The sequence below is a fragment of the Peromyscus maniculatus genome, chromosome 6 (assembly GCF_049852395.1).
Source record: "Peromyscus maniculatus bairdii isolate BWxNUB_F1_BW_parent chromosome 6, HU_Pman_BW_mat_3.1, whole genome shotgun sequence".
NCBI lineage: Eukaryota > Metazoa > Chordata > Mammalia > Rodentia > Cricetidae > Peromyscus > Peromyscus maniculatus.
In genome coordinates, this window is record NC_134857.1 from 10,634,675 (window position 1) to 10,661,806 (window position 27,132).

General features: G+C 44.3%; 1 protein-coding gene across 1 annotated transcript; it reads left to right on the forward strand.

Moving 5' to 3' along the window:
• Positions 1-4,765: 4,765 nt before the first annotated feature.
• On the forward strand, positions 4,766-22,677 carry Samd7 (sterile alpha motif domain containing 7). The gene is made up of 7 exons (XM_006971153.3): positions 4,766-4,885; positions 6,396-6,520; positions 7,527-7,605; positions 9,067-9,674; positions 11,506-11,624; positions 18,704-18,814; positions 22,401-22,677. Exons 1-7 carry the CDS (start codon positions 4,785-4,787, stop codon positions 22,593-22,595), a joined length of 1,338 nt encoding a protein of 445 aa, XP_006971215.1. The 5' UTR covers positions 4,766-4,784; the 3' UTR covers positions 22,596-22,677.
• The last annotated feature ends 4,455 nt before the right edge of the window (positions 22,678-27,132 follow it).

Below are 27,132 nucleotides of genomic sequence, written 5' to 3' on the forward strand. Positions count from 1 at the left end.
ACTGACCCCCGGAAGCTGCTGCAGCAGAAGGGCAGAGGTTCTGGTGGTCTTCACACAGGAGGTGGGTGCCAAAACCAATCCGAAGAGAGGACGTAAGTACTCAAATCTTCCAGGTCTACCTATTGAGTCGTTCAAACTAGCTATGCTTAGTAAAGTGTTGCCCACAAAAAAGAAAGGGACATTTTATCATAGAAACTGGTTAATGTTAACGTTATATTTTTGGGTCTGTGCTAGCAGTATGGCAGCTCATAAGCAATGACTTAGCAGAAGTTGCCAAAAAGTAAAGACTCTATTCCATTTCTGCCAGATAAACACTGCCTGCCTTTGTTGGGTTAACTGGAAGCAGAAGTAGGAGGGATTATTTTTATAGATCAGTTCAAAACTGACTTTTAAGCTTACGCATTTTATCATCTTCAAATAGATCATCGTTTCACATTACTGCTATTCACTTACCATCCATTTTTGTTATGTTAGCATGCATTGTGTGTAATAATGAGGGTCACTGTGACATTTCCACACATGTAACGTACTTTGAGCACATGCACCCCATCACCCTTGCTCATTCTCTTCACTCTCCTGTGGACCCTTCTTCCCAAACAATGTCCATTCTACTTCTGTGTCTTCTGTGTGGGTAAGAGAGGAAGGGTTTAATTAGGGTGCTTACAGGAGCATGGACGGGGCATTATTTACAGGAGTCTGGGCAACTCACTAGAGGCTATACTGCTGAGGAAAATGTCTTTACCTCTCTGGCTATCAGTGATTGCTTGTAGACACCTGAGGAGGGTGTTTTGTGTCATTGAGGCAGTGTTGTGCTGTGTGTTCTAGGATAGTCTTGACCTCGTGACCTTCCTGCCTCTGCCCCCAGCTGGGGATTTAAAGCATGTGCCACCACACTCAGCTTTACATTGTTTGAATGGCCTCCATTACTATAGTTAATTACATTTTAAAAGTTATGTTGTGTGAAGCATAAACTATCAGATTAGAAATTTTCAGAGAAAAATACCATGGAGCAATCAATGATAAGCATGAAAAAATCTATGTTGCTATTTCTTAATTCATTCTCTAACTAAAATACCTAATATTCAAGCCAATCATATGAGTACTTCTATAATTACACATTAGCATATATACAAACTTACATATGCTAGACTTTGCTTCACAGCACCTAAACTGTGTTGAATCCAAGCAGAAAATATGTAATTACTACTTGCTTAATGATAATAAAGTTTTATCTTTCTATTATAATAATCATGAGTGTGCCTGGAATTTGACATTTCAAGAAGGCAAGGATGTTTCTAATGTCAAAGAGCTTCCTAGAATGAAAAGAAGCAAAAGAGAAGGGCAGCATGCGGGCAGCCATCTGTCTCCAACAACACTTCCCAGGGTATGTGAGGTGAGGTGCATTCAGGAAAACGCTGAAGCATATGCTTAGCAAAGGGGAAGAGTGTTTCGGTAATGACTGTCTTTGCTGGTGGTGCGACTCGTTATTATCATCTTTTCCGTTCTTCATTCTGTGCTAGGATAACCAAAGAAAAGATTTGTTATTATTTAAGACCACATTGAAATCTAGTTGCTTTTTAAAGTGGACTGTTAGTGATGTCATTTAAATGAGCAGGAAATAAATCTGTGGGGGCTTAGGAGGTGGCTGTCAATCCAGTGATGCTTCCTAAACTTGAGGTCCTAAGTTTAGCCTGGAACCCATGTAAAAAAACACGTAGCGGTACAGGCCTGTAATCCCAGCACTAGTGGCAAAGACATAAGGATCCCAGAAGTTCATGGATTAGCCATATTGGCTTCAGTGAAAGACCTGTCTCAAAAAAAAAAAAAAAAAAAGTGGAGAGCCATCAAGAAAAACAACACCCAACATCTGTACACACACACACACACACACACACACACACACACACACACACACACACTCACACACACACTTAGATCCAGGATGCAGCAACTCAAACCTGAGAGTTTGATGAACAATTACAGTTCAGCCAATGGAAGGGAGATACAATCAAGTTGTGCCCGGCACCTGTGTGCTGGGCAGCCATTGAGTGAAATCTGCTGACTTAGCAAGGGTTCAGTTCACAAAGCACACGTCTTACTACCGCTGCCCTGATGAGTTGAGACAGAATTAGCACTAGCTAAGTCGTCTGTGTGCCTCGGGAGGGGTTTGTGGAGGGTAAGAGTCTGAAGGCAGAGATTAAGGCATCTTCATCCTGCTAATGTGCTGGCCATCCAGGATTAGAGCCCTGGGTCAGGGAAATCCACCCAAATGCAGACCTCAGCATGGCACACTCTGCTGGGAGACTGCCAGACACGCTCTCCACTGAAGACATCCCCTGCTCTGCAATGTCACCCAAGAACACATCAGCCACTGAGGCAGAGCTACCTGGCTCACAACCTGTCAAGATGTGCAAAATAAAAGAGGTTACCCCGAAAATACGAAAGCTAACATTTAAAGACTCGTGGACTGACCATAGAGCTAAGCACCCCCCAAGTGGTGGTTTGGAGACAATGTGGATTTGGACTTTCCAATGTCTACCTGGGGAATAAAGGGAGAGTTCTGGTCACTCTCACAACTTCTTGAAAATGATCTAGATGTATTTGTTTTACAATGTCATTGATTTGAGGCAGTGCAAGCATTCTGTGTGGTATGGTAATGGTGGTTACATTCCATTTACTTCTGTCAAAACCCATAGAACATAAACCAAGAGTGAACACTGACGTGAGTGTGGACTTTGTCGGCCACTGATTGCAACAAAAACATGACCAGCACAAAACATCGACATAAGGGGGAGCCGTGCTCATCTGTGGGGGGAGAACAGACGAGAACACTGTATTCTCCACTCAATTTCTCGTGCACGTAAATTGATCTAGAAAACCAAATATGCATATATAATTAACAATTTGAGGCCTACACACGGTATGAGGGATATCATGAGAGAAGACAATGCTTTCCTTTCTGTGTTATTATGTGTATCTGACGTGTGTGAGTGCAGGCACATGGGTGCTACAGTGTACATGTGGAGATCAGCAGAAAACTTTGGGGACCCACCTGCAGAAATACAGTAGAAATAACCAATCAAAAAGAACTTAAAAACTAGGGAAATGAAGAAGCAATGGATCTGGGGGGAGAGGAGAGCTGGGCGGGGCTGGGATGAGTGGAGGGAGGGTAGAGCTGGGCGGAGCTGAGATAGGTGGAGGGGGGGGGGAACTGTGGTTAGGATGCATTGTATGAGAGAAGAACCTATTTCAATAAAAAAGAAATAAAATAAACAAGTGCCCAAAGACACTGCTGGGTGACCTATGTACTTGAATTTCTCATCTGATCGGGTTTCTATCTGAAAAAGAAATTAAAGAAGCAATAACATCATTAAATGCTGTTACATTTTTAGTTTTTAGACCATATAAATAAATTTAAAGCTACTTTAAAAATAAAACCAAATGACACACAAGAAAGAAAAAGTGAAAAAGAAATAAAAATCTCTCCATGAAAATCAGAACACTTCAGACTTTTTTTTTTTTTTTTTTTTTTTTTTTTTTGTCACACTAGGGATGGAATCCAGGACCTCATCATGCGGGGGAAATGTCACTCACTTCCTCTCTCTGTCTCAGATTTTTAAGATGATGATTGAGAATGAAAGAGAAGCTAAAAATGACCTGTTTAACTAGTACTGTTTAATATTTAAAATATTAAATGATATGAACAGTTAATGAGAAACTATAAGACAGACTGCATCTCTAACAATAGCTCATCCCTTTAACAACAGATCACAGGGTGCTGAAGATGTTTGTCTACACAGGAGTATCATTTGGTCCCTTGTTCTAATTAAACAATCTTGGGCAATCAGCCCGAGTCCACCCTAATTAAGTGTCTTTTTAGGCATTAAGAAGACCTTTCTCCTCATTTTCTCTTTTAATCTTATCATGTATATAGGAATATTTTCCCAAAGACTGAACATATGGAAGGGCTTGTACATTTCCACCTCTGGAAATAGTAAGTATGTAAATAACTTGAAAGAAGGGAGCTGGTATTCCTGGAATCTTGTAAGATTCCAGGGCTGGTTCAGTGTGACTATTGCTTGTGATGTGGTGTGGCATTGCCCTATGGACTGTAACAAATTGCAGAGTGCATTTAAAAATCAAGTTCTAGCCGGGCGGTGGTGGCGCACGCCTTTAATCCCAGCACTCGGGAGGCAGAGCCAGGTGGATCTCTGTGAGTTCGAGGCCAGCCTGGACTACCAAGTGAGTCCCAGGAAAGGCGCAAAGCTACACAGAGAAACCCTGTCTCGAAAAACCAAAAAAAAAAAAAAAAAATAAAAATAAAAATAAAAATAAAAATCAAGTTCTGCAGATATTCTCAGGCACTTCCTTTGGGAGAGTTTTTGTATAACTGAAAGCTTAGTGCAGTTAATCCTCTCAAGCGCTGTGAAAGTGTAAAGTTGTCATTATGTTTAAGAAAAATTCAAGTAATTCACAAAAGTGCAGGCATGAGGACCAGAGTTCAGTGCCCAGAACCCACATAAAAAAACTAAACAAACAAACCAAAGCAGGTGTAGTGGTGTGCGATTGTGACCTCGGCTCTGGGGAAGACAGGACAGGAGGGTCCCTAGGGATGAGTGCCAGACCCAGGTGCCCCAAAACACAAGGTGGAAAGCTCCTGAGGAACAACCTCCACACACTGTGCCTAAATGGGGAGAGAGAGAGAGAGAGAGAGAGAGAGAGAGAGAGAGAGAGGAAAATATTTCTTGTTTCTTTTTAGAATTCCTTCAGAGTCGAGAGGTCTGATGACAAACCCAGTGATGTCTGTGAACCCTTTACTGGCACCATCAGGACATCAGAGGATCCCACTGGTTCCCTCACCATTTGGGCCTCCAATTGTGGACAGGTACATCTCTCCAGTCTGATAGTTCAATCCGAAGAAAAGTCATCCTCAGAGTTCGGACCGATGTTAACATTAGATGATAAAACAACATCGGGGCTATCCCAGTGAACTGTGCCATGGCACTCTGCTGGTCTAACCTCCAGAATCTAAGGCTCTACTTCCCTTTGAAGCTCATTTGACCTACTAACCAATAAATAATCACGTTTTCCTGGAATGTGGCAGCAATATCAAGTACAAAAACTGCTGGATTGGTCTTCTGAGGCTACCACAATAAACACAAATGGTTTAAATCCCAGATGTTTAGGGCTGGAGAGATGGTTCAGCAGTCAAAAGCACTGGCCACCTTTTCCAGAGGCCAGGCTTCAAATCCTAGCACTCACATGGAAGCTCACAACAGTCTGTAACTCACCATCCTAGGGGATCCAGCGCCCTCTTCTGGCCTTCCTGATACTACACACTTGTGGTGCACAGACACACATCAGACAAAACATCCATCATATATATATATGTAAAGAAAGAAATAAAAGACACTTGGGTCTCCAGTTCTGGAAACTACAAGTCCCAAATCACACTCCTGCCCAGTTAGTTTCTGGTGAGTCCTGCCTCCTGGTGTGTAGATGCCATCTCCTCCCTGTGTCCTCCCTGAGTCCTCCCTGTGCAGATGCCGGGCACGGGAAACCAATCCTATCAGATCAAGGCTCTGCTCTAACTAAGTCTATAATATCTGGATCCCTGGATGTCAGCAAATCATTCTTTCAATAGCAGGGCAATTACAAGTATTTTGGTTTTACACTCTGGCAACATTCTGGTTTCCTTCTTTGGAATATTTTGAAGATAAAACCCAGTATTTGTCCTTGTTCATGGAATGTGTAAATAAATAAGTTGCCCACTGAGGTGGCCAAACATTTATCCTAGATGGCAAAGGCGACTGTGTTCTCAGAGCATAATGGCCGGGGTGAGTATTCCGACCATGGTTTGACGGGAGTGGGTCTTTCCCCAGGATAGCCCTAAGCTGTCTTGCTTGCTGTGGCCTTCCTCCAATCCTCCTCACCGCACTTCTCCATCTCGTGAGACTTCAGGGCAGTTGCGCTTCGGTTTCTATGGAGCCCCAGCAGCTCTTAAAAACTCCAGTACCTAAGCAAATGTCACTTTTGTGTGGCTGTGACCACAATCCCGGATGTTGGCTCACACTTCTGGAGGAGTCTATCCCAGCAGGGGAGGCATACCACAGCAGAATAATTCACATCATGCCGGGCCAGAAAAGCGGGGCACTCGCCTTCTGCTCTCTCTCTCCTTCGATTTCATCACATTCCCACGAGATCCCAGCCACATCTCCTGTCCTCAGTAACCTTCTTGAAATGCCCTAGTGAACTTGTCAAGAAGCGTGCCTCAATTTTCTACACAATTCTAAACTCAATTAGCTTAACAATGAACTTAGATCATCACACTAAGCAGTAAACTTTGTATAATTCCTGCCATAGTCTTCTTATTTTGTGTCCTTTTTCCCTCCTAGAGATGTCTTGACCTCCAGTATAGCTCCAACTGATCCGAGCCAGTTTTGTGCTCCCTCCCAGTTTGGATCCTCTGTTGTCCCGAACGCAAACGTGCCAAACCCGCTGCCGGGTCACTTCTACTCAGGTATGAGCGGCAAGTGTGCGGCTGCAGCACCAGTCTGTGGGGCCGTGTGAGCGGCCGCCGCTTAGGTGTGCCCTTGATGCTCAACACTGGAGGCCTGGGCAGCGGTCAAACCTTCGCCGTTTGTGCCCTTGCTTCCTAGGTTGAGCTTTCTAGGTACCCGGTGTGAGCAAGATGGAGTTGCTTAACCCATCCGGGCACCAATTTAATCACGAATGACGGCAGACGAGCAACATTACCATTTTACTTATCTTCCCTGTGAAGACCTGAGGGGTTTCCAAGAGTGTTATCTGAGAGCTAAGTGCTCCAGGCAGTTTCTGACTTGAGATGAGGGTATAGAATAGCTCCATGGTAGAGCACCTGATTAGCATGCGTGAGGACCTGGACTCAGTTCCCAGTACGCCAAAACCAAACTAAAATAATGAAATAGCATATGGTCTCATAAGTCATAGAGAGAATTTAGCTCTTATTCTGATTTCATTCTGGAGATGTTTCATACCGGATAGTAAGTCACTATTTATAATAATGTGCTACATAGTTTAAAATTGCTGATGGATTTCAAATGTCTACACCATAAAAATAATAAAGATATGAGATGGTAGATATGTTATTAACTTGATTTAACCATTCTCCCAATGTAAGCATTTATCAAAACATCACGTTGTACCTTAGAAATGTATGTAATTAAACAGGACAAGAAAAGACACATCAAGGAGGCATAGACCATCTTCTCCCTTTTGAAGAATAACAAGAAAAGACCACCAGTCACGAGACTGACAATTCAAGAAAAAACTGAAACGTTATCTGCTGTTGATCTGGTGGCACTTATCAGGTTCTAGGCAAACAGTGTAAGATTCTGACACCATTTACCACGTGCCAGTCCGGCTTAGGGGTTTCTGCAGATTCTGTTTTGAATTCCTTTATTATTTTCAAGTCTATGTCTCTAATTTGATTGTGGGATGGGGCGGTTCTCTCTCTCTCTCCCTCCCTCCCTCCTTCTTCTCTCAAGGCTGGGGCATTTTACCACCTGAACCCATAAAGGCCATGCCCACAAGGAATGAGATGATTGAAAGGCATCACACTGCCAGGTAATTTAATAATATTGTTTTATTTATCTCCTACTCAATTCATCTGAGCTTGTATTAAGTAAATTAAATAAATACATATAAATACAATAGAAGAACATAAGAGATATGATGAGGAACACATGCCATCTATACACACACGTGCAGTGATCATTTACAGAAAGTACTTCAGGAACATTATAGACTAAATTAAACAAACATGTCTTTTAATTAGAAGAAGAATATTAAAAAGCAGACAGTGGGGTCTGGGGATTAGAAAGTTTAGTGAGAACATTTGCTTCGCAAACGTGAGGACTTGAGGTCAGATCCTTGGCATCCACACACAAAGCTGGGTGTGACCACACAGGTTTCTAATCCCAGGGATCAAAGGTTTGCTGTCCAGCCAGCCTAGCTGACAACCAGTGAGCTGCCATCTGAGTAGAAGACCCATTTTGAGGAAACAGGACAGTGACGTAGGGGAGAGGTCAGGAGGTCAGGAGGGCACCCGAGGTCCTCCTGCTGTCTCTGCATGCATGTGCACACTGTGCTCAGGCACACACCACACACAACACATGCATATACCTCCGCACTCCACAAAGTGGAGCTAAGGGTGGCTAGATCTGCATATTCAATAGCTTTCCATTGACCCGTTTCTGTCTTAAATGGCTTCAGTTCTGCCTGAAGACAGGTGTGAAACTCACCAACTCCACTTCAGGGTACGTCCCCAGGAAACCATATCAGCCCAACAGTGGTCTTCATCTGCAGTGGCCAGCAGCAAATAAAGTGCATCCGTGGTGAACAGGGCCTGGCCTCAGGGAGAGGGAGGGTCCAGGTGGCCACAGGCCGATGGGTGGTGTGAAGCGAGCAGAAGCCAGCCTCCTTCCCTCGCCTGCCCACCCATCTGCAGCGACCTAGACCCACCAAGCAAGCACTAATGGCATGAGTCCCACTAACTATCATTGTGCTACGGAATTAAACACCTCCATGAAGTTTAGTGTCTGGCAAGAAACTGCTGCTGCTACATCACCCCCACACCTGCTAGGGCCCTGTGCACACAGGCAGACCCCCAGTCGAGCCTCAGACTTGCATTATGACGCTCACCCAAACCCCCACTTTCAAAGCCCAAGCTCCTTCCACCTCTGAGAGGATTCCTGTCTCCATCAAACAGGCTGCAGACAGACACTGTAAGCATAGGAAAAGCAAAGGGGAGAGCTTAGGGAAGGTGAGGGCCCCAGGATGGCTCAGCAAATCAAGGTGCTTGCTGCCAAGCCTGTCAACCTGAGTTCGATTCTTGGCACACACACACACAGGGGACCAACTCCCTCACATTGTATTCTGACCCCACCCCACCCCACCCCCCCCACACACACACACGATGGCATACATGCAACCATCTTTCCATGCAGCCAAAATAAATAAATGTAAAAAAGAATTAGATTTCTAATGATTGTCTGGGGTCTTTTAAACTATATTAATTTTTTTTAGGGCAGAAATAGAAATGTATTCTCTTTACCACCAAAGGAGGATGGAAAGAGTGAATCCCCAGGGACTCACTGGCCTGGGGATACCCCTCTTTTATGGGTCGAGTTGCCTGGGTGGCCCTGCAGGCTTCCAAGGCAGGAGCACACTGCCTGCCAGTGATCTGCATCTACACAGAAGCACCTCCAGACACCTTCAGGGAAATCCTGTTCTGCTGACAACTAGACCACACTTTACAGAGTGCTGGGGCCAGAAATACCGACTCCGGAGAGGTCCAGTCTACCAGAGACCTCTAGAGAGCGACACTGAACGTTTCAAACGTCAAACAGAAGAAAAAAGCTCAGGCCAGATGCCTGACCTTCCCTATGAAGAAGAAGACATCAAGGATCCAGAAATCGAGGTAGACAACAGCCAGAAGTCAAGGGAAGTGGATGAAAAACCGACTTCAGGCCTCACCAACCCCTGCGGAGAGCTCCAGCCAAGCCAGATGAAACCCCCTTCCCTAGAGGTCAAGGCTTGGGATGGTGGGAAGGAAAAGCCCTCTGAACAGGGCTGTGAAGGCTGCGATGAACAGAGCGGGGTTGGCCTGCCCGTTTCCATCCTACCTCTGTCAGGTAGGTGTCTGGGGTCAAGGGCAGCTCCAGGGTGAGGTCTTCCCGCTGGGGAGGGAACAGTGACAGCCATGCCTTCCCATGGCCTTCATTCTCACTTTCAGACCGTCCGTCCAGCTCTCTCTCACCTCCATTTTTTTAAGACTTATCTATTTTTATTCTGTGCCTATGGGTGTTTTGCCTGCATGTGAATGTGTGCACCATATGCGTGCAGCATTTGCAGAGACCAGAAAGAGCACTGGATCCTCTGGACCTGGAGCCGCAGGGTGTGTGAGCTGCCTGGGAATGGAACCCAGGTCCTCTGGAAGAGCAGCAGTGATCGATCTTAACTGCTGAGCCATCTCTCCAGCCCTTCCACCTCTATCTTCTTAATCCTGTTTTAAATGACTTCTTGAAGTCACTTTATTATATCACTTCTCACAAGTCATGTTAGAAACACAAGTCTTGATATTGCTGTACAAAAACCATTCAACACAGATTGAGAGGATAGATACGAGAAAGTATGAAAATCTTTAATTAAAATTTTAATTTAATTGTGAATTTCTTTAACACAAACTAGAGGGCTATTTTGTTATGGATTTGGGGGTTTAGTTTTGCTTTGCTTTTTATTTATTTATTTATTTTTACTTTATGGTCACTGGTGTTTTACCTGCATGTATGTCTGTGTGAAGGTGTCAGATTCCCTGGAACTGGAGTTACAGACAGCTGTGAGTTGCCATGTGGTGCTGGGAATTGAACCCAGGTCTCTGGAAGAACAGCCAGTGCTCTTAACCACTGAGCCATCTCTGCAGCCTCGAGGGCTTTTGTTTTAAAGTACAAATTCTATCTCCCCTGTATCCAAGTGTAGGAAAACTACCAAAAGCATATACCATCAGTTTTGGAAGCATTATTGCACTGCAGAGAAAATCTCATATTGGATAGCTCTAGAATTTGTTTAGGAAAAAAATTAAAACACAGAGGTTTGGCGTATCCCTGATGGTCGTAGCTTCCTCTCCGTGGCTGTGATAAAAGTGTGACCAAAAGTAACTGAAGGGGAGAGTCTGTTCAGGTTACAGTTCTCAGGCCCCAGTTCCCGGCCACAGGCCACCACCAGCCAAGTCAAAGCAAGAACTCAAGGCAGGAACTTGAGAACAAGCCTGCTTGCTACTCCACATGGCATTTCCTTCAAGGAGGGAATTCACCTCACAGACAGGAAATGTGTCAGGAACCATGGCGGACACTGTTTGCTGTCCGGCGGGCAGGTTTATAATAACCAGCTTTTTTATATGGTTCAAGACCACCTGCCTAGGGGGTGGTGCTGCCCACAGTGGGCTGGGCCCTCCCACATCAATTAACAATGAAGACAGTCCCCCACTACACACCCACACATAACCTGATCCAGGCACTGCTTGCACTGACATTGCCTTAGGTAATTCTAGGTTCTGTCAATTCAGGGCACCGATGTAGCCACCGCACCAACTACTTCACTGTGAAGTTCTTGGCTCATGTTCAGATGTGATGGGCACAGAAGATCACGTAACATAGAATTGTAGCATTAATATGGAAAATGAAGTTCACAGAGCCTTTCTGTGAGCACTCAGAGATCATAGAGCGAATCTGGAACTTCTCTGTTCGCTTAGAGTTTCATCACTGAAGAGACCTTAAGAGGGGAAATAAGGTATTTGACAGTGAGTCTGAATATCTTCAGGGGGTTCAAAAATCAGCCTGTATAAATGGAGCACACTGGGATAACAGACATTAGTGAGTTCATACAGCTAAACACAAACCTGTGTTCTAAGCGTCTCCTTCTGAATGGAAATTTTATACCACGTAATAATCTCTCTTCATGTTAAAGGAACACATGAACTGGTTGCCCTTGGGGAGAACCGTTCTTCGGCTGATATTCAGAAATGGACTGTAGATGATGTGCACAACTTTATCAGAAGCCTTCCGGGCTGTTCAGACTATGCCCAGGTAACTTTGTATTTTTGCAGAACTATGAAAGTTTAAACTATTTAATGTACAATAAGTTTTGTCAAGCTTCCTACTGAAATCCCCACCTTATGACGCTGTCTCTCACTGGAGAAGTCTCTCTGACTGCTGGACACAGGTGTCAGAGAAACCCTGGGAAGCCACTATTTAGCTTAATTTTCTGTCCTGTCTAGACTCATGAGAAGGTGACTCAGGGGCTAACTATCCAGAAAGAATGAGAAATATTTACTACAGAACCTAAATAACAGAAATATGTACTTTGTTCTAAAAAAAAAAAAAAAAAGGCGAAAAGGGCTGAGGGGACAACTCAGTCTGTGGACTGGCATGTAAGTGAAAGGACGTGAATTCAATCCCCAGAACACACACACACACACACACACACACACACACACACACATACATATAAACACATATACACACACATATACACACACACACATACACACACATACACACACACATAAACACATACAGATACATATAAACACATATACACATACACATGTATATGCACACACACACACATAAACACACATAAACACACACAGATACATATAAACACATATACACACACACATACACACACACAAACACATACAGATACATATAAACACATATATACACACATACAAACACATATACACATACACACGTATACACACACACACACACACACATATATACATACACACATACACATACAAGCACAGACACACATGTGTGCACAAGGGGGCAAGGGATGGCTCTGCATATAAAAAGCTTACTGTAAAAACATAAAGACCTGAGTTCCGGTCTCCAGAACACACAAAACCGGATGCAGTCGTAGACATCTGTAATCCAGCGTGCCTGAGGTGAGATAGGAGGTAGAGACATGGGAATCCCCAGATCACTTGCGCCAGCCTCCCTGGCATCTGCATCATCAGACAACAAGATTCCATCTCAAGTGAGGTAGGAGTCGAGGACCAACACCTGAGGCTGTTCTCTGACATCTATACATGTATTGCATGGTGTAGGCATCATATTTACACACATGAATATGTATGTGCACACACACACACACAAACAGAGAGAGAGAGAGAGAGAGAGAGAGAGAGAGAGAGAGAGAGAGAGAGAGAGAGAGAGAGAGAGAGCCAGTTATACTGGTGCCCACTTGGAATCTCAGCACTGGGGGTTAGGGTGGAAACAATGGATCCATGGGACTTGCCTGCTGCCAGGCTAGTCTACTTGGAAAGTTACAAGCAAGTGAGAGACCCTGTCTCAAATAACTGTGTGGCTGGTGTTGAGGAACCGCCTTCAAGGCTGTCTTCAGGCCTTCATGGGCATGCACACACATGAGCACAGACACACAACAGGGAACCGGGGTGATGACTTCACCTGTGATCTCAGCACTAGAGAGGCTGAGGCAAGACGATCGTGAATTTGTGGCCATCCTGGGCTACACAGAGAGGGCTTGTCTCAGCAAATGAACAAAAAAGAGACAGCCTTGCCCTACAACAGCATTACATGTGTGTTATGCTTTATATCAGCTGTGCCTCTATGGGCAGACAGACATCATATGAACATCAAGTTCACCAACCGGGTATCAGTAACCCAAGAAAGTCTAGCACTTATTTCTAGAAGTTTCTAAATGTATTTAGGATGGTCACATTTTGAAGTCTTCTCCCTTTGAGCTACTGCATGTGACATTGACTGCAAGACCAGCCGCCATGCGAAGCAACCCCTGCTCCTCTCTGAGAAATAACTGCAGAGATGAGGAGCTGCCGTGCGTTCTGAGTGCAAGGCCCCGAAGCACCGATTCCCACACAGTCCCCCTTACAGTCCCCCCAGGGGCCTTTGCCAAAAAGGCCTCCTTGACTTTTATCACAACTGTTGATGTAACCAACCATCTTATTAAATAAGAAACACAGAAACAATGTAAAAGAGAAAACCGAGAGGTCAGAGCTCAGAGCTAAAATCTCACCCTTCCTCCTGCTGTCCCAGCTTCGCAAAAGAGAGCTACTTCCTGTCTGTATGCCTTTTTTATAGTATTATTGTTCTGCCTTCTCATTGGTTGTAAACCCAAACATGTGACGGCCTCGTCACTGTCTGAATGCACAGCCCCCTAGGTCTTAAAGGCATATGTCTCCAATGCTGGCTATATCCCTGAACACACAGAGATCTATGGGATTAAAGGCGTGTGCCACCACCGCCACACTCTTGCTATGGCTCTAATAGCTCTGACCCCCTGACAACTTTATTTATTAACATACAATCAAAATCACATTTCAGTACAATTAGATTACCACCACATTTCCCCTTTTCTATTTTAATAAAAAGAAAAAAAGCAAAAGGTTATAACTAACAAAAGAAAAACTATATACAAAAGTACAATAACTATATACAATATATACGAGTAATAAATACCTAAACAGGTATTTGACAAATCAGAGAAAATAATTCCATTATCTATCCTATTTTGGTAAATCCAAGATGTATCTAATGTACTTTCTATCCTAATTAATTTTCAACTATAACTAACTAATCTTCAACCATAACTAACTAATCTTCAACTCCCTCAGAGACCCAAGAAGGGAATAATATTAGCTAACAAAAATAAAAAACAGGAAGTGCATGCAAGCAACTTCCAAAAAAATTGTGAGTTGACAAAAACAGCCAGCTGCCTGGGCAGTCATCTGAGGTTTCTCCACAGTGTTGGGGCATCATCTTCAGCCTATAGGCTTAGTGTATCTGACAGACTCATTTGTGAAGTAGGATGTATACAAGGTCAACAGTTCAACCTCACATTGGGTGAGAGCAGTCCATGTACCAGAAACACCTGAATTCCACTAGTGTCCTGTCATGATTCAGGATTTTAAATTCTGGAAATTGTTGACAGTTTTTTAATTCAGCTGTCCATTCTTCTTGGCTGTGTATATATGGCTTCATCTCAGCATCCCCTTCTTCTCCACATCCCTCTATTAAATGCCAGTCTACTTTTGAGAGGCATGAGCTTTCAGCTGCTGTTCCATTGTACAACAGAATCCATCGGCCCTCTGCCTGTTAAGCTGCCTTCGAAGAAAAGGGCACTGTACCTTTTCCGGATGCGAAGGCCACTTCAGGGATGGGGCCATATTGTCCTGGCCTCAGAAGATGCCTTTTGATAAAGCCATAACCACACTTGTTTTGGCAAGAATCAGTAGTCCCTTGTTTCGTGTTCTGTCTGTCCATTTTGTCCTGTTGATTCGAGGATACTTTGTTGTCCAGTGGCTAACTTTTGCCACAATGAAAGTTGACTCCATATGCAGTTTCTTCAATGCCCATATTTTCTCTGAAGTAGATTGGTACTGCCAGGAGCCGACATGTCTCAAAAAAGAAAAATTTTCTAAGTTATTAAAACATTTTAAATGCCATATTCTGTAGATCTCTGAAGGGTTTGAAGATGACCTGTCTAAAACATCTCTGCTCAATTTTAAAACATATCTAATATGACTACAAGTTCTATTATAATGTCTAACTACTAACTTTCATTTCTTTATATCCTAATAGTTGGTAATAATAACATTCAAGGATCAGAAATTTGTATTACATTGTTAAATGAATGGTATAAATACAATTAGAAATATACATATAGCATTTTCTAGCAATATCAGTTTCAAATTTGTATACAATATAAAACAATTCAATCCAATGTAAAGTATTAGTAATTGTCTTTTTCTTTCTTTCTCTCTTTCTTTCTTTCTTTCTTTCTTTCTTTCTTTCTTTCTTTCTTTCTTTCTTTCTTTCTTTTCTTTTCTTTTTTTTTTAAAAAAAGAACCTTAAATCTAATCTCCTTTGCTTAGCCTTTTTCCTAACCCTTGACAATAACTTGTAACCAACCCCCCTAAACACTGAAAATTATCCCAGACCCAAAACCCATTAAAAAGACCAAAAAACCACCCGCCCCACACCACCTCTTTGGGAATGTGGGCATCGTATTCTTAAAATTGCTTCCTGCTGGGTATGGGCGAAGTTTTCTTTATCCTGAAAGAAAAATTTTAGGTTAATTGTCAAATTCTAGGAAAGGTAACTATATCCTTCATTATCCAGTCTGTGTATAATGCCAAAGTTCAGGGTTTATCTCAAGTCCTTATTCAAGTAGTCTTTGAGACTGGATCATCTCAGCTAGTCATCTCAAAATTGCTCTGAGCACCTTGTAGTTCAAAGCTGATCTGTGGATGATGTTTGTCAGCTTAATGATATTATTATTGTCCACGTGGAATTGTTGTTGTTGTGGGGCCCCATCTTCTTTCTCGAGACTTCAGTTGATATTAGGCCTGGCCGTGATTTCCTGCAGAAAACTGATAAGAGACTCGAACACAAAAACATATATATGCAGCTAGTCTTTTTTCTAGAATTAGTTAGTACTCTATGTGACCATTCATATCTTAACAAAGTTTAAAATGTATATATATATTAATCTTGTAAATTTTGATATAAAATTTATACTTTAAGAAAAGTTTAAAGAATCAGAATAGAATCAAAAGAGTTGAGATTAGTAATAGAATAGTCCCTTAATTAACTTTGCTTTTGTCCTGTACCATAGCAGAAGATGGCTCTTATTCTGGCATGATACAGGGAGTTTGCATTTTCCTTTTAACAACATGCTTGAGTTTAAAGAAGGAGAGAGCCATTCTCCAACTCCAAAGTCAGCTTTAAATTTTAATTGAACTGGGACTATTAGAAAACCAATAGTGTTAAATCTTTAGAGAAAAGCAGAAACAAACATTTAGGAAGACATAAAATTTTTTAGATAATATATACCCATACACCGTTTCATTCTGTTTCTTGGGATAGATGATTTGTCCCTTTTCTTCAGTTGTCTCATTTGTCCAGTGTTCTTCAGATTCCTTAACCTTCATTCTCCTAAAAGACAAAAACAAAAACCTTTCCCCAAGACTAATTTTGGGGATGTTTCCTTTTGACAAGTTATTATCTGATTAAATGAAAAGGCATGTGTTACTGGTACAAGTTAGTTTAAATTGGATGTTCATGCTGGTTGATGAACTATCACCTCCTCAATTAAGAGGTCTCTCTTGTTCAAATCGAACCTTTATCAATTTTGATGGTATCCACAGCTTATCTTCTCCTGTAGAAACAAAAGCAAAACCTCGTCCCCAATGTAATACATACCCTGGTTTCCATTCTGAGGTCAGCACATCCTTAAAGTATATAGGCTGATTTAATTCTGTAGTTTTTTCTATTATCCAATGTCTCTCTGCAGCTGTTGTTCCTTTCTCATTGGCATTCAGAAAATTCAAAGTTAGAAGAGCATTATGCAGTCTATTTCTGGGAGTTTTTACGTTGGGCGCCAGATGTTGATGTAACCAACCGTCTTATTAAATAAGAAACACAGAAACAATGTAAAAGAGAAAACCGAGAGGTCAGAGCTCAGAGCTAAAATCTCACCCTTCCTCCTGCTGTCCCAGCTTCGCAAAAGAGAGCTACTTCCTGTCTGTATGCCTTTTTTATAGTATTATTGTTCTGCCTTCTCATTGGTTGTAAACCCAAACATGTGACGGCCTCGTCACTGTCTGAATGCACAGCCCCCTAGGTCTTAAAGGCATATGTCTCCAATGCTGGCTATATCCCTGAACACACAGAGATCTATGGGATTAAAGGCGTGTGCCACCACCGCCACACTCTTGCTATGGCTCTAATAGCTCTGACCCCCTGACAACTTTATTTATTAACATACAATCAAAATCACATTTCAGTACAATTAGAATACCACCACACACAACCCCACACTTTGGAAGTGTTTTCAGCTCCCCGGGACTGGCCGACTTTTCACCCACTGCGTTCCCTCTTTGCTCTTCCTCCTTGTCAGCCTTGTGCAAATGAAGTCTTTAAAACTTGGCTAGGGTCAGGTGTGATGGGGTACACCTGGAATCTCTGCACCGGGAACCTGTGAGTTCAAAGCCAACCTCCCCCTTATCTGAAACGAACAACAGAGGAGACTGGATTAGGAGAACAATGAGGAGCAGCATCCAAAACTCTGAGGCAGAAGAATGACCACGAGTGACAATGTGAACAGAAGAGCATCCACGTGCCTTTGATCGATGGATGGGGCTGCTGGGAAGGAGAGGAGGGCAGGTGTGGAGGTGGCGAGTATACTGTCATTCCCATCTGCGTTTAGGGATGTGGGGACCCACTTATATGTTAATGGAGCAGCACAGAGGAGAGGCTGGAGACTAAAGAAGGTTTCCACTGTGAGCGCCTACCACGGGGGTCTGGGGCAGCTGCAGTAAACTCTAACATGAGGCAGGGCAGTGGGAAGGAGCATCCGAACTTGGGTTTATTGTTCAGGTTTACAGGGATTCTACCTACTACTTTCTCGTCCTCTTCTGAATTAGAAGGCTGTCTGAAGATGAGGGGGAACCCTGTAAGCTCTAAAGTCTGAGGAGGGTGGAGAAGATTGAGAGAAAACCCAGAAGTGAGCACAGAAGGCTGGTGAGGCAGGTTGAAGCTGGACATTACGAAGTTAACCACTACTAACCAGTGTGCTTTTCACATCCGCTTCTTTACCTGCCCGGATGTCTACCCCTCAGCAGGCTTCCAGCTTCTGGGAGACAGGTGTCATCACAGACTAGAGTCGGAGCAGACCCTTCTGGAAAGGCCGGTGCATAGCTCTTACCCAGGCCTTCCTTGCCTTTTCCCACCAACCCTTAACCCGGAAGACAGAGGCACTGCATCTGCCTCCACGAGGGGCCATGTTGTCTGTGATGGCTCTTCCCCGATCCCTTTACTCCGACCATTTCCCAGGGAATACATCCACACCTGCATCAGGGCTGCACAGTAAATGAGACATAGATGCTGCCCGGATCATTACTCCAGGTTGCAGTGAGTCCAACAAACAGAACTACAGAGCATTCCGGATATTATTAATTACATGGCCTAGAGCCCAGACAAACCAGCAGCTAAAGAGAAGCTTATATGGCTCTGTGTCACCTTCAAGCACCTTTTATATGCAAATACTCCAAACCACCTGCGCATGAGACATGGGCTTTACTACAGCCAGGCTAATGATTTTCGGGTTTCCTCAGGTATTTAAGGATCACGCGATTGATGGAGAAACACTGCCCCTTCTCACCGAGCACCATCTTCGAGGCACCATGGGGCTGAAGCTTGGGCCAGCACTAAAAATTCAGTCTCAGGTAGGCAGGTAGTTTAGTATATAGCAATGATGGAAAGCCCGGGAGAAATGGGCCACGTTACGGTGTTGTAATATTAATATATAGAATGCTTATTTAGTCCCCTTCCACCTTCCCCCTCTGTAACTGAGGATGTGAGAGAAGTGAGGGAACCTGGAAACACTTGATGAGGGTGGTACACATTTCGAGATGCGGCGGGGAGGCAATAAGCCGCCGTGTGCTGGTGGATGGTTAGCAGTTCTGTCTCTTTATAAAGAGAAACAGGCCCTGATTTGTAGCTGTCATGGTGTCAATGACTCTAAGTGATGAGTTCATAAATGTCAGTGGATACAGAATTGGGAAGAGACACATAGCAACACCTCATTTCTGAGTACACCATATGTAACAGGCATGTTGTATCTCAGTGTAAATATCTCTAAGAACATAGAGATACTCCAAATACTTATTACTTCCATTTGCCATATAATGTAATTTTAGGCTTATTTAAGTTTTAATGATGACATGTTTCAACAACTAGCTGGCAAACTTCCTAAAAGAAAAAGAATGGTAATAATTGGCTCCTGAGGGCTGGACTCCAGCACCATCAACTGTCATTGACGACTTCACTACCAGATTCCAACCTCTGCTTCTTCTCCCTGCTTCTGCTCTTCCCAAACCAGAGTCACCCACATGGTGTGAAAGGTGACTCCATGCCTAAGACAAATCATGTCGCTCCTCTGCTGCAGACGCTGGAGTTCCTTCAGAGGTAGCGTTTGTGCTCAGCACTGCGGTGCAGCACTTCCAGCCCCCAGCCTCATCTTCCCCTGCCCACCAGCTGCACCGCTGGGCTGCTGCTCACCTGCTGGGCTGCTGCTCACCTGCTGCTCACCTGCTGGGCTGCTGCCCACCTGCTGCTGGTGGGTCCTTGAACATTCCGGCATATTCTCCCCTAGGGCATCGCGCTGTCTGGAGGGCCCTGCCTAATGGCCTCATTCTTTGCTCCCTCATCTTTTGGAGGGTTTTGTTTGTTTGATTTTGCTTTCTTAATTGTTTTGTTGTTGTTAGTTTTTTTTTTCTTTCTCTTTGTTCTGAGGGTCTCAGTCTGTATTCCAGGCCAGCATCAAAGTTACAGAGAATCTCCTGCCTCAGCCTTCGCAGTACTGGAATACAGGCTAGAGCTACCACGCTTGGTCCTTACCTCCGTCTTTGTTCGATCGCTCCTTCTCAGTGAGGCTTGCTCTGCTCACTCTATGTAAAGCCTCACCCTGCCCAGCCCCCCTGTAGCCTGCTGATGCCTCTCTCTCTGCTCTTTTCTCCTCATAACACTTCTGACCCCAACCATAAATATAATCTATCTATTCATTCTGTACAGTTTTAATTGTTATTTCCCTCTGTCCCCTTCATAAGAGAAGGAATCTTTACTCTTTTGTGAGCTTAGAGCATACAAAGTCTCATAATAGATCATGTCTTTAATTAAAGAGTGAACTGTCTCAAATGAAACAAAATTCAACAATTAGTTTGTCCCCAAATTTATGAAGGCCTGCCCCTGTTTGCCAGAAATATTTACATCAGGATCTAGAACTTCAGAATGTTCTTTTAGGGCTGGAGAGGAGGCTTGGTTGGTAAATGATGCTACACATGCACAAGGAACTGAGCTTAGATCCTCTGCTCTCATGGGAAGACAAAAAAGCTGGACACGGTGGCATGTACCCGTAATCCTGGTGCTGCTAAAGGCAGAGACCCCTGCAGCGCCCCGGCCTGCCGGGCTTACCAAATCAGCCGCAGCTTCGGTAAGACTTTCACTAAAAAACAAGGCGGGAAGCAACAGAGGACGACAGTCGGCGTGGACCTCCTGCCTCCACACACACCCCCTCATACACATAAACATGTACACACACATCCACACAGCTCCCCCCACCCACATACACACAACACACACAACTTTTAAAAGAAAGAATATCCTGCCACTATCATTTTTATTTGTCTAAAAATTTTAGGATATAGAAATTCTTTTAATTACTTTTAATTTTATGTGAATAAGTGTTATTTCTGCATGCATGTCTATTGCCCTGTATGTGCCTGGTGCCCATGGGAACCAGAAAAGGGTACCAGATCTCCTGGAACTTGAGTTACAGACACTTGTGAGTTGCCTTTGTGGGTGCTGGGAATTGAACTCGAGTCCTCTAGGAGAGCAACAAGTACTCTAGCCACTGAGCCATCTCTTGAGCCTGGAAACTACTCAGCAGAGCATGGGAGTACCCAGCTGTAATCCCAGGGCGTAGGACACTGAGACAAAAAGATAGTGAGTTCAAGTCCAGCCTCGAAGTAAAAGAGAAAGCGAGAGAGGAGGTCTACGGTGAGCACTCAACACTTGATGTCCTCACCAGGGCTCTGATGTGGGGCTGGGTGTGTGTTTGTTGTTTGCTTTAACTTCTTGTCTTAGAATGGTTTTAGAAGTAGTAAAGTTGTAAAATTAAGATAGACAGTTCCCCCTGCTATTCCCAGTGTTAGCATGACATCATAGGTAACAGGGATACATTTGTCAGAACTAAGAACTAACATGGATACAGTGTGGAACTATTTTTAAGTGACTTCCTTCTTTAGTGAGGATACTGTCTCTCTTGGCATACTTACAGACAATTCACGGGTCAGTTCTGTTCAACTTTGATTTGTTGTTCTTTTCTGTGTTCCCCCATGTGATAGCTTTTCCTCCCTGAAAGCCAGTGGAGCGGTTAGATCCTGGGTACCAGCTGCCAGCTGGGGAAGGCCCCATAAATAGCAGTTGTCAATCAAAGAAGAGTCGTCAAGTCCTTGTCACTGGGAACCAAAGTAGCAGAGTTGGAAGGCTCTGGTTAACACTCGAGAATTCAGAGGGCGAACAAGCAAGAGTTTGCCATTGAATAAGATAATAAGGTCTGGGTACCCAAGATGGAAACTGAGGGAATCCTCATGACAGTGGACATGAGCAGGAGTAAAGAACCACCCCCTTGCTGAGACAGAATCCTAGAGGATGGATCTGAGCTGGGCATGCAAGGAAAAGGGCGGGATTTGGAACTCTACACATTAGCAGAGCACAGGCAGTTTGGGGGTTTGAATCATGCAGATGTGGCCTGGCTTCCATCCAGGGCCAAGTTTTTCAAAGCAAGGGTGATGGAACCCCAGTGTAGGCGCCCAATGGTTAGCTAGCATCAAGGTACAGCTCCCAGAGCAGCCCGACTGTGTCTCACTGGTGACCGGTAGGTGTTAGAGTTATTTGAAGAATTTTGGCCTGGTCCAAGAAAAGCTGGCTGGCTTTTGGTGGAGACATAGTAAAGCAGGAAGGTGGGCTGGACCCAGAAGGAGACTGATTTGGGGCAGAGGATCCACAGCAGAGCCAGAGAAGAAATGGAAACTGGGAGACACCAGATACCCAGTTTTACAGCTGTAAGTGTTGAATGACTCTGAAAAACAAGTAAGGCCTACCACAAACTAGAAGTGTGACCTCCTCCATCTATACAGATGTTCCATGTCTGAAATTACCTCAGCCTCCCTGCCCTCTCCCCCATGGTTTGCAGGGTTTGTTATCAAAAAAAATTCAGGCTTAATTACTGTAATTATTTTGTCTTCAAAGGTATCTCAGCATGTTGGAAATATGTTCTGTAAGAAAATTCCTTCACTTCCCACCCACGCAAGGCAAGCATTTGATCATCCAGCAGACACATCCCCTCTTTTGGATATTAATTCCTGGAGTGATGGTTTGAGCATCCCTTGTTCCCAGGATATAATGATTCCCAAAAGAGCTGAGCAAGACAGTATGAGAAATTAAAAACACTCAAAGACAAATAAGTCACTCCCAGTTTTCTAGAGTTGCAGACGTTCCCCGCCATGTGTGAGAGCTTCCTGGGGCAGGTGGAAGACATGGAGAGCGAGACCATACTAGCGTTGTCTTGGGAGGATCTTACCCAACAAGCTTCCTGCCACGCCAAAGTGACCCAGGTGCCAAGGTTCTGGAGAATTGTCCTTAGAGAAAATGCTAATGGGGAGGAGAATTCGCAAACATCTGCAAGCCTCAGTCTGAGGCCTCTGTGAGGAGCACTCTGAAGAAGCTGACGGCAGAACCTGAAAAGGAACTCCATCTCCTCACTCCTTCTACCCTCCAGCCCTGGGGGAGACACAGGCTCTGATTTGAGGAGGCAGAAGCGGAAGGCAGAGAGAAGCTGACCACGGATGCCTGCCTTATCCCACTACAGGCAGTGTCTAGCCCGGGGTGGCCTCATGAGGGTGAAGTTAGGATTTGTTGGAGGGGTGGGGAAAGTCATCTGTATGGTGCAGGCTGGAACTGGCAGGAGGGAGGTGATGGTTGAGGTGACTGTCTGTTCCATGTGGCGTCCCAGTCCTCCACTTAACGCTTGACAGAATGACTCCAAAAGGACACAGAGGAATATGACAATTCAATCAAAGAGGACTAGCTGGCAGGCACAGGAAAAGGTCTTATTTTGAATGTTCTGAATCGTAAACCATGAGAAGGTGTGTCTATTTTTAAAATTCACACTTCAAGTGAACTAACCCTGGCAGGAAGTCTTTCAGATAGCCCACAGTCCCATGGTCTAGTACACTTGCCCGTAGAGTGGGCTGGACCAAAGAGTTCTTCCTAATGTGGCACAACCTTAAGGCCTGGCAGGGATCGCTCCTGTGGCTTCTGTCTGTCTTTCATGTCACTTTCCATCTCAAGCAGCCCTGGGTAGAGAGCTCCACATGACGAACCTTGACAGTGGACACTCAGAAGCCTGCCAACAGCCTCATGCCATTCAGGTATGAGAAAGTGCGGTAAGTCTTGGCCCACAGCCTGACTCCAGCTCACAAGACCCTGGTCCAGGCTATCAGTCAAGCTTCTGCGGGTTCCTGATCACAGAACTACCATCGCAAACATGCTGTTTTCAAATACTGTGTTTTGGAGAGTTTAAACACACACATTTAACTTAGTAACACAAAGAGCACACTACTGTATTGTTATTTTTTCTCTTTTGCTCTTTTTGGGGGCCCCGCCACCCAGCTCTGATCTCTCCTCCCAGATTTCTCCTTCTATATATTCTCTCTGCCTGCCAGCCCCGCCTATCCTTTCTCCTGCCTTGCTATTGGCCAGCTCTTTATTAGACCATCAGGTGTTTTAGACAGGCACAGTAACACAGCTTCACAGAGTTAAACAAATGCAGTATGAACACAAGTAACATACCTTAAAATATTCTACTACACCACTGAATCCACTTTTGATCTGGAAGGTGGAATTCCAAAGTTCTTTCCCCAGAGTCCTTGCTGATTTAGCTGAGTTTTGCTTCCTTTTATTTTTCCCCGTGATAACATTTTTTCTGATATAAAATTATTTTATGGCATTTCTATGGACATGTGGACATTAGCATGGGTTTAGACTTTGAAACTAGAAAGGGGAGGGCAAACAGGTATTGAGGAAGTCCGTCGGGGACCATGGACGTGTGTGATGTGAGAGCAGAAAGAGGCTGCTGCAGAGGGAGGGCGTCCGAGGGGTGAGGGGCTAGAGAGGGGGCGAAAGGCCAACAAAGATAGTCCATGTCTGTAAATCTCATCATCAGACCTGATGCTTTGTATGTTAGTTTTTAATTAATTTTTAAAAACCTGTCATACCATCAAATACACTTGTAAATTTACAGCTCAATCTCTTGATCCCTTTCCTGAGGGTCAGTCAGAAAGAAGAAAATCCCCACAAATTTCAAAACTTCACTAATTTTGCTTAAGTTGATAATAAGCTGGTGGATATCACATATTGGGTTTTAATTAAATGTAACTTGCAAACTATCTCAGTCTCTTTCCCTTTTTAACTCATCTAATGCTCAGTGTACAGAATTATCTGGACACACAGCCTGCTATGGTTCCCAGGTTTCAGAAGTTCCATGAAATGCCCACCGTGGGAAAGCAGGTGCTGTGGTAAGAGGTAAAGACTGGCGCCTAATTGATACTCTCCTGTGGAAGGGCATCACCGCTCCAATGCTCATCATAAATTCTTATTCCTGCTGATGAATCTGCTGGGCTGGGGACTGCCTGATTGGAGCAGATGTATGTCAGCATAGCTCAGAGGGAAACAGTGATGCCAGCCACAGACTACCACCACAAAAAGCACTGTGCTTAATTTTAGATCCATGCATTTAAAAAAAGGAATCAGAGATGCTAACAGAAGTCTGCCTGGCTCTGATGACTCTCTGTCAAAAAGGAGATTGAAATAATCTGCCTGTGAAACTCCCTGCTCTCTTTCTAGTTAGGTCTAGTTTATATATTAAAAATTTTAGAATTATTTATTTTAATTTTATGTGTATGAGTGTTTTGCCTGCATATACATACGTGCACACGTGCATGTGTGGTGCCCTTGGAGAAGAGGGCATCAGATCCCCTGGAACTGGAGTTATGGATGGTTGTGAGCCACCATGTGGGTGCTGGGAATTGAACTCAGGAGCTCTGGAAAAGCATCTCTCCAGCCCCTACTGGCTACTATTTAACAAAAGGGATACTTCAGTGGCTGGGATGACTTTGAAGAGTGAAATTTCACTTACATTACTATATTACACGCTGTTTTATTGCTGTGAAGAGACATCATGACCTGGCAACTCCTACAAAGGAAAGCATTTAATTGGGGCTGGCCTACGGTTCAGAGGTCTAGTCTATCCTCATGGCAGGGAGCATGGCATTAGGGATGGCAGGCATGGTGCTGAAGAAGGAGCTCAGAGCTCTATGTCTGGATCCACAAAGCAGCAGAAAGAGAAAGCACTGGGTCTGGCTTGAGCTTCTGAAACCTCAAAGCCACCCCAGTGACATGCTGCCTCCATCAAGGCCACACCCCCAATCCCTTTCAAATAGTGCCACCCCCTGGTGATTAAGCATTCAGATACACGAGCCTATGGGGCCATTCTTATTTGAACCACTACAATTATCATATAGAATTTTTTAATTTAAATGCTGTATGACATTTTTGTCTGTCTGTCCCTCTGTGTGCTCATCGAGGTGTGTGAGTGAAGGTCAGAGGGCGGCTTGCATGAATCAGCTTTCTTCCTTCTACCCCGTGAGTCTTGGAACTGAAACTCAAGCCAGTCGGGTGCCAGTGCCTTCACCTGTGGAGCCATTGCGCTGGTCCTAGGACACGCCTCCTCTAGCGCTGCTTTGGTCTTGAGCACACTCTACTCTGTATAAGAATAAAATAAAATAAAAAAATCACAATGATAGAAAACCTCCTTTGTTTGAAAATCAACCACATTAAGAATTATTTGATGCATAGGATGTTATTTCTTATGGAATATTTTGCTCAGAGGAGTTGAGTAAATTCTTCTAAAAGCATCGGAGCTACTGAGAAGAAATAAGGCAGAGTCTTATTTCTAGCCATGTAGGCTAGTCTGGGTTTAAAGCCATAATTCTTCCCCCTAATGAGTGAAGTTTCTGTACCCCAGTATTGGGTTTCTCCACTGATGCAATAAATCAGATCAGGCCAAATTAATAAGTCCAGTTTTAATCTGAGCAAAGCATTCTCGGGTGGCCCCAGGAAAGAGGAGAAGGCAGGAGGGGAAGTCTGTGGCCAGACCTTAAATACTCTCCAGGAGGTGGAGCTGCTGCTTGGCGGGCTTTCTTTGGGCCAAGTCTGGAGAGGGGAGACCCCCAACATGCCAACCTTTTGGGGTACATATGGATGCCAGTTCAAGTCTGGCTACTTCCTGCTGGCAAGGGGCAACATGGGAAGGGGTGTCTGGAGTCAGTGGGGTCACACTCAGTGGGAGGTGTGGGTGAAGAAGCATTTGGTTAGCTGCCATCCTGGAGACCTCAGGCATCTGTTCCTTGGGGAGGCGGAGAAGGCAAGTTGCTAGGAGAAGAAATAGATTATTAACATTGACCCTGTGAGTGGGGATAGCCATGGGGAATAGAATGAAATGGAGATGTGCCCTGGTTGTACAGAAGGGGCAAGGGTAAGTGAGCCGGATGAAAAGGCAGATATGCCCTTGAGTCTGGAGAGGTGGTACCAGCACTGATGAGCTTGTGGGGATGGCACACCAAATCAGGGATAATGATGTGTTCCAGGAGTGCCTGAGCCGTCACATCTGCTGTTTCCCTGGAGGTGGGGAGTGCCTCCATCCTGTAAAGGTGTCAATAAGAGTTAAAAGATCACGGAGCTTTTTATGAGTGGGAATGTGGGTGAAGTCAACCTGTCAGTACTCTCCCTGTTGGTGTCCTCAAAGCTGGTGCAGGGGCTGGCATATCTGGAAGACCCCCTGCGGGTTAGCCTTGGCACAAGGAGAGGAGTGGACCTGTAAAATATGGGCATGAAGATGGGTGGGGTCGAAGAGGGTCTCTAG

Excerpts from the sequence above, each read along its gene's own strand:
- Samd7 (XM_006971153.3), top strand. The coding sequence starts at position 4,785 with ATGACAAACCCAGTGATGTCTGTGAACCCTTTACTGGCACCATCAGGA. Across the intron at positions 7,606-9,066 it reads GAAAGGCATCACACTGCCAG|GGCAGAAATAGAAATGTATT; the intron begins GTAATTTAATAA and ends AATTTTTTTTAG. Across the intron at positions 9,675-11,505 it reads TTCCATCCTACCTCTGTCAG|GAACACATGAACTGGTTGCC; the intron begins GTAGGTGTCTGG and ends TTCATGTTAAAG.